This window comes from Belonocnema kinseyi, chromosome 5 (genome assembly GCF_010883055.1).
Source record: "Belonocnema kinseyi isolate 2016_QV_RU_SX_M_011 chromosome 5, B_treatae_v1, whole genome shotgun sequence".
Lineage (NCBI taxonomy): Eukaryota > Metazoa > Arthropoda > Insecta > Hymenoptera > Cynipidae > Belonocnema > Belonocnema kinseyi.
Genome location: NC_046661.1, coordinates 92326455 through 92332777, shown reverse-complemented (window position 1 = coordinate 92332777; position 6323 = coordinate 92326455). Strand labels below are relative to the sequence as shown.

The window sequence follows — 6323 nt, the reverse complement described above, 5'->3', positions numbered from 1 at the left end:
TATCTAGCCGGGAGTGGTGCTGACTGAAAACAGATGATTTGGAGCGATTCGCGCGCCATCTGTTGGTCATTCTAAGGACTTATTGAACTACCCTCGTATATATTTTTTGTTAAAAATTCGTATTTTCTTGTAAAAAAATTTATTTTCTTGCCAGAAATTTTGTTGTCGTTGTGCAAAATTCAAATATTTATTTTAGAAATAATTTTTTGTTTAAATTCATACTGGTTCGAAAAAATCTGCTTTTGTTTTTCATTTAAAAATTCAACTATTTGATTCAGAATTCTTGTATTTTGCTTAAAATTCTTCTTTTTTGGCAGACAATTAATCTTTTTGGTTGGAACTTCACTTTTTTGGTTTGGAGTTTCAAAAATTTTGATAATGTTTTTTTCTTTTTTTTCTCATTTTTTCTCTTTTAAAGATTCAACTATTTGGTTACTTTGTGTAAAATTTATTTTCTGTTGTTAAAAATGAATTTCTTACTGAAAATTGAACCTTAATTTTTTATTTTTATTAATTTATTTTTTGTTGTTTATTTGCCGATTATAGAAAATTTTGAATTTTTCTCTATTTAAATTAAATTTTTTTTAAATTTAATTTTTGTTTTCATTAAAAAAGTTTATTTTTCACAGCAGACTCTTATTATTGTGACCGACATCTTCTGCTGACTTTGGTGCATGATGCTCAGGTAACCCAGTGGTTTGGAAATCCAGCTACAACTCGAGATGAAAAAGGGTAAGCAGTTTTCTAAATAGAAAAGATTAAATAATTAAACCAACTATCCTGAAAGTTTCTTGCATTTCACTAAATGTATACCATTGTTCACATATTAAAAAGAAATATTTGTGAAAGACTGAAAAGAAAAACAAATTATAAGAAAAATAAGTTTAAAAAAAGCTTTCATTAAAATATACTGCAAAAAATAAATTATTCTGAAAATAGGATTTGCAACAATAATATAATAAAGTTTTATTTTTAGTCACCTTATAATTATCATATTATCATAACAACCCTAATTTTTCAATTATACTATTTTATTTCTTTGTAGTAAATTTTAATAAAAAAATTTTTTTTAATTATTAAAATTTTTTCTATCTTATCGCGTTGTTCTTCATCTACACATAATATTAAATAAATAAAGAGGAACAGACTCTTTAAACAAAACAACTGTTATCATTATTCAGTGTGTGTATTTTTTTTGAGTTCGTTTTAATGCACATTTTTATAACGGATAGATGAAATGCACCTGTTCTTTTTTACTAATACTTGCCACTTTGACGCCATGCAGACTTTTAACTAGGCTGATGAACCGAATACCCAGGTAACGTCATCACATCGCACCTATTACGTTCTTAGAATTAATTAATCGCGTTTTAATAATTTTGTTTGTTAATAAATTTAATTTTGGTTTTTATGTATTTTTTCTTTTGAGATCACGCTCATCACTTAACTAGCTTTCGCTCAGTTTTTCTCCCTCTAAATCAAATAGGAAAATAACGTATCTGCAATAATCGTCTTGGCAACATTTTTCGTTGTAAAAAATGTTGAAAGTGAATTAAATTAATCGAATTTATAAATAAAAAATAGAAATAAACAGCCAGTTTAAAATAATATATGCTTAGAAAACATGTCTTCAATTTTAAAAAAGGTATACACGTGACAAAAAATTATGATCTATAAAATGCAAAGTTAAAAGTTAAACTTTTTTTGGAAAATTTAAAAATTTATGTATTTTGTTAAAAATTTGCCTTTTTAGAAGAAAATTATTCTTATTGCTTAAATATTCTTCTATTCGGTTGAAAGTTTAAATGAAAAATTTAATTTCTTGGTTGAAGATTCATAATTTGTGTTAAAAATTAATTTTTTATCTGAAAATGTAACTATGCCAGTTAAATATTTATAATTTTAGTTGGAAATTTATTTCGTTGGTTGAAAGTCTAACTGCATTGTTGAAAACTTTTTTTTTAGTGTAAAATTTCTTTTTTTTATAGAAAATGTAATAATTTCATTTTTGGTTCATGATTTATATTTTTTTTATTGAAAAATCAACTAGTTCGGTAAGAGTAGCACCACTTTGTTCGAAAGAATTTTTTTGGTTGAAGTTTTTTGGTTGAAATTGAACTATTTTGTTAAGAATTGTTTTTCTTATTTAGAACTAATTTTTTATTGGCTGATAATAATTTATTATATAAATTGAATATTCATCTCTTTGGTTGAAATTTGGTAGTATCTCTTTAGTATCTGGTATTGGTATTTGGTATTTGCTAGTATCTCTTTGATAGAAATTAAACATATTTGTTGAAAACTATTTTCTTTTTAATTAATTTTTTGAACGATTAATGTAAATTTTGCATTTTTGGTTATAAATTGATATTTTTAGTTGAAAATCTGTGGTTTTATTGGTCAAATAAACTTTTAGGATGAAATTGTCTCTTTTTTGTTTGTAAATGCAACTTTTTTGTTGAAAATTCATCCGGGGAAAACCAGGAAATCACAGTGAATTTTTCCCGGGAATTTTACAAATTCGTAGAAGAAAAATCTGTCCACGTTCGTTTTCAACAGTTTTTAATTAATTAGTTGAATTGTTATGTTTTTCAATTATGCTATTATTCATCTTACAATGTGGAATTCAAAATTTGTTCATTTAAAAATTTTCAATTTAAAATTTTTATTTTTAAGCTTACATTTTCCATTAGAAGAATTTTTAAAGGCTTTCTTAAAGACTTGAACAAGCAAAGAATAAAAGCCTTTGATTTTGAAAATTTTGAATAAAAAACATTTTTATATAATAAATGAATAAATTTTTTTTTAAATTTATTAGTACTTTAAGCAATAAGAAGTGAACAAAAACAATTTGACAAAACGATTTTCAATCAGTTCAAAATTTAAGAATTTTCAGATTTTATCGTTGAAACTTAAACGGTTTCAATTTGTTAATTATTATATATTTAGCAATATTTTAATTTTTATTAAAGACAAGTAAAATAAAACCAAATATTGAAAAGTAAAGAATCTTTAACTGAATTTTTTGACATAGAAAGCCTGAATTCGTTAAAATTTCGAAGAACCTTCAAACTTTGAAAGCTACAATTTTAATTGTGGGATATTTAGGAGTTTTATAAAGATTAAAAATTGTCATGGAAATTTTAGAAAGTTTTCTCGAAATTTTCTAGAATCTTTTTGAAAATTTTGTTTAAATCATTGAAAAACTTTTTAAATATTCTCTTAAAATAAATCTTCAAAATGAAAAATGATTTTCAATTTTTCTAGGAATTATAAGAAAATATTTTTATTCTTTTAAAGTCTTTCACAATTCTTGAAAAGAATCTAATTTTTTCGTTTAAAATCTGCGAAAATTTACATTTTGTTTTATATCAGGCTATCACTTCAAGTTTTACATTAAGTTTTAATCTTTTCAAAACTTCTACATATCTTTTAAAATTGCTCAAATATCGCCTACAAATAAAAAATGTTCAATTGTTATTTATAGATCAAAATTGTAAAGAAACTTTCTAAAATTTGCAAATTTTTGGAAAATTGTAGAAAAGATTCAATTAATTTTGACAGATATTTAGAAGTTCTGAAAAAAATTCCAAAATTTGAAACAACTTCTAGATTTCTCAAAATTTTAAAAAAAAATTTGGATGCTTTCCAAGGATGTTTAAACTATTTTAGAAGAAAATAATTGAATGTCTAATTTAAGAAGTGTTAAGTTAAACGTTTATAAAATTTTTAACTATTAAATTTTTTTAACTTAAAATTCCTTAAACGAGACGAGACGAGACACATCTGTTGTCTCTGGATTCCTCGTGTCGATTTGCCTCATTTCATCTTTCCTTGTCTCTCTTCATTTGCAGCTCAGATTTTATTACATTGAGTGGAAATTTTTGTAGCTTTCGTGTTCCATTTTTTAAATTTCATTACGTTTTTTACTAAAAAATATTTCTTTTTTGAAAATTCTACTTTTTGGTAGGCCAATTCAACTACTGACCTTAAAATTGGTATTTTTTGGTTAAGAGCTTAACTACTTTATTTAAAAGTCATTTTTTGACCGCAAATTTAATATTTTAGTTGAAAAGTACTTCCTCTGGTTGCAAATTTAACTATTTTGTTGAAAATTATTTTTTTTTTTTTGTGTTTAAATTCAGTTTTTACCGAAAATTTAACTCTTCTATTTTTGGTTAAAAATTAATCTTTTTTTGTTAAAAGGCAACTATTTCTTTGAAAATTCATGTATTTTGTACTAAAATTTATTTTTGTTACAAATTCAATTTTTGTAGATAATCATCTTTTTCGATCGAAAATTCAAAGTTGTTTTTTAGTTCGTTTCTTTTATTACAAATTTATCTTTTATGCGAATAAATTCATATTTTTTGTTTGAAATAAATAAATTTGAAATTTTTAATTTAAATTGTCTTATTTTGTTTATGAAAGATATGTTTAAAATATCATAAAATTACATTTCTTTTCTTTAGATATTAATTGTATGCGAAACTGAAAAATTAATCAGGAAAAAATCAGAAAAAAGTCGGGGAATTATAAAAATTAAATTTTCCTTTCCTGAATGTTTGTAAATGAAAATTTTCACAATGTTGCTAATATGTTCATAATCGACAACAAAATAAAAAATAATTCTGAGATAATATCAATATTGCCCAGAATTATCATTACTGCACTCGTAGAAAGTTTGAAAATAATTTGATAAATAATTTAATTTATTATTATAAATGATTTTTATAAACAAATTTTTGACTTTCGGCTTGATTTATGATACCAAATAGCAGATTAAAGAAGCAGTTTTGTTATCAATTGTATCAATTGGACATTTTCTAGTAGAAAAAATTATTTTTTCATCTATTATTGACAATATTTGCTCAATTTTGATTATTTATTAACATAATCAATCAACAATTATTATAAGAGATTTATTATTTGAACAAGGTTATCAAAAAAAAGTAATATACATTTTCAAATGGTGAAAAGGTTTTGGTTAGAAAAATTTTCAATCTAGCATTTATTTTGAAAGAGTTGCTATTATAAATCATGCAAAGTTTTATTAGCAGATTAAATTTTTTTAACTATTATTATTATTTTCTTTTTGGATATGTAGAATAAAAAATGAGATTTATTATGTATTTTTAGTATAATAATATTTTTTTTCTGCCAAGAAACTTCCACTTGAGACGCTTTAAATTTATTTATAGAAATTGTTATTAACAATACTAATTGTTTATGTTTGAGAATATGAAGATTATGAAAAAATCCTAATAAATAATATTGTTAAAAAAATAATAATATTGACTTGACCGTTGTTACTGATCCGTTATGTTCCTTTATTTTAGGTTATTATAAAAAGGGACGTAGGAATATTTGAAAATTATAGAAAATTAGATTAGTTGGTTTGAAATTAACTTTTTGGTTGAAAGTTGATATTCTCGACATGAAAATTCAACTTTTTCGTTGCAAATTAACTCTTTGTTGTAAATTTACCTATTTTGTTGAAAGTTCAACTTTATTTATTTGAAAATTTAGTTGAAAATGAACTTTTTTTGTTGAAAATTGATATTTTTGATATGAAAAAAAACTATTTGGTTGAAAATTAAACTATTTTGGTAGAAAAGAATTTCAAATGTCTGGTTAAAAACTAAATTTTTTAAATTCATATTTTCGGTTTGAAAATGCAACTCTTTTGTAAAAAAATCGTCTTCTCTGGTTGAAAATACAACAATTAATTGGAAACTTGTATTTCTTAGTTCAAAATTCGGAATTTCTGTTTCAAAATTGATATCTTTTGGTAAAAAATATCTTTTTTGTTGAAAATTGAATTATTTTGGGAACAAAATTATTCTGATTTGGTTGAGAATTCAGCTATTTTTTTGAAAATTCTCCTTTTTTGGCTGAATTTAATTTTTTTTATTTCCAATTAAAATATTTTTTTTAGTTGAAAGATCAAATATTTTTCTTTGCCAATTCAACTATGTGTTTTGGGTGGGTATTTAACTATTTTGTTTCAAAATCGTTTTTTGTAGAACATTCAAATATTTGGTAGCAAATAAACTTTTTTGTTGCAAATTTAACTCCTTTTTTGTAAATTTATCTTTTTGGTTTCTAAAGGATAGAAAAGTTAATTATTTAGTTAAAAATTAACTTCTTTTTTTGAAAATTGATATTTTCCATATGTAAATGGATTAGCAATTTTACTTTCAATCATTTCTTAAATATTAAAAAATCGTTTTAATTTTCTGAAATATTTGTTTAATATCTCTTAAAATTCATTTTTCAAACAAAAAAATAATTTCAAATTTGCACAGGAATCTTATAAAATT

At 22.7% G+C, this 6323-nt stretch overlaps 1 protein-coding gene across 5 annotated transcripts in view; it reads left to right on the top strand.

Annotated features, from left to right (window-relative positions):
• Positions 1-6323, top strand: part of LOC117173408 (voltage-dependent calcium channel subunit alpha-2/delta-3) — a 71408-nt gene that overhangs the window by 49443 nt on the left and 15642 nt on the right. For 3 of the 5 annotated variants that reach the window (XM_033361957.1, XM_033361958.1, XM_033361955.1), the window contains exon 13: positions 630-732. In XM_033361957.1, coding sequence (XP_033217848.1) covers positions 630-732 — 103 coding nt within the window. The remainder of the gene's footprint in view (positions 1-629; positions 733-6323) is intronic. The other 2 variants (XM_033361959.1, XM_033361956.1) reach the window with 1 other exon arrangement.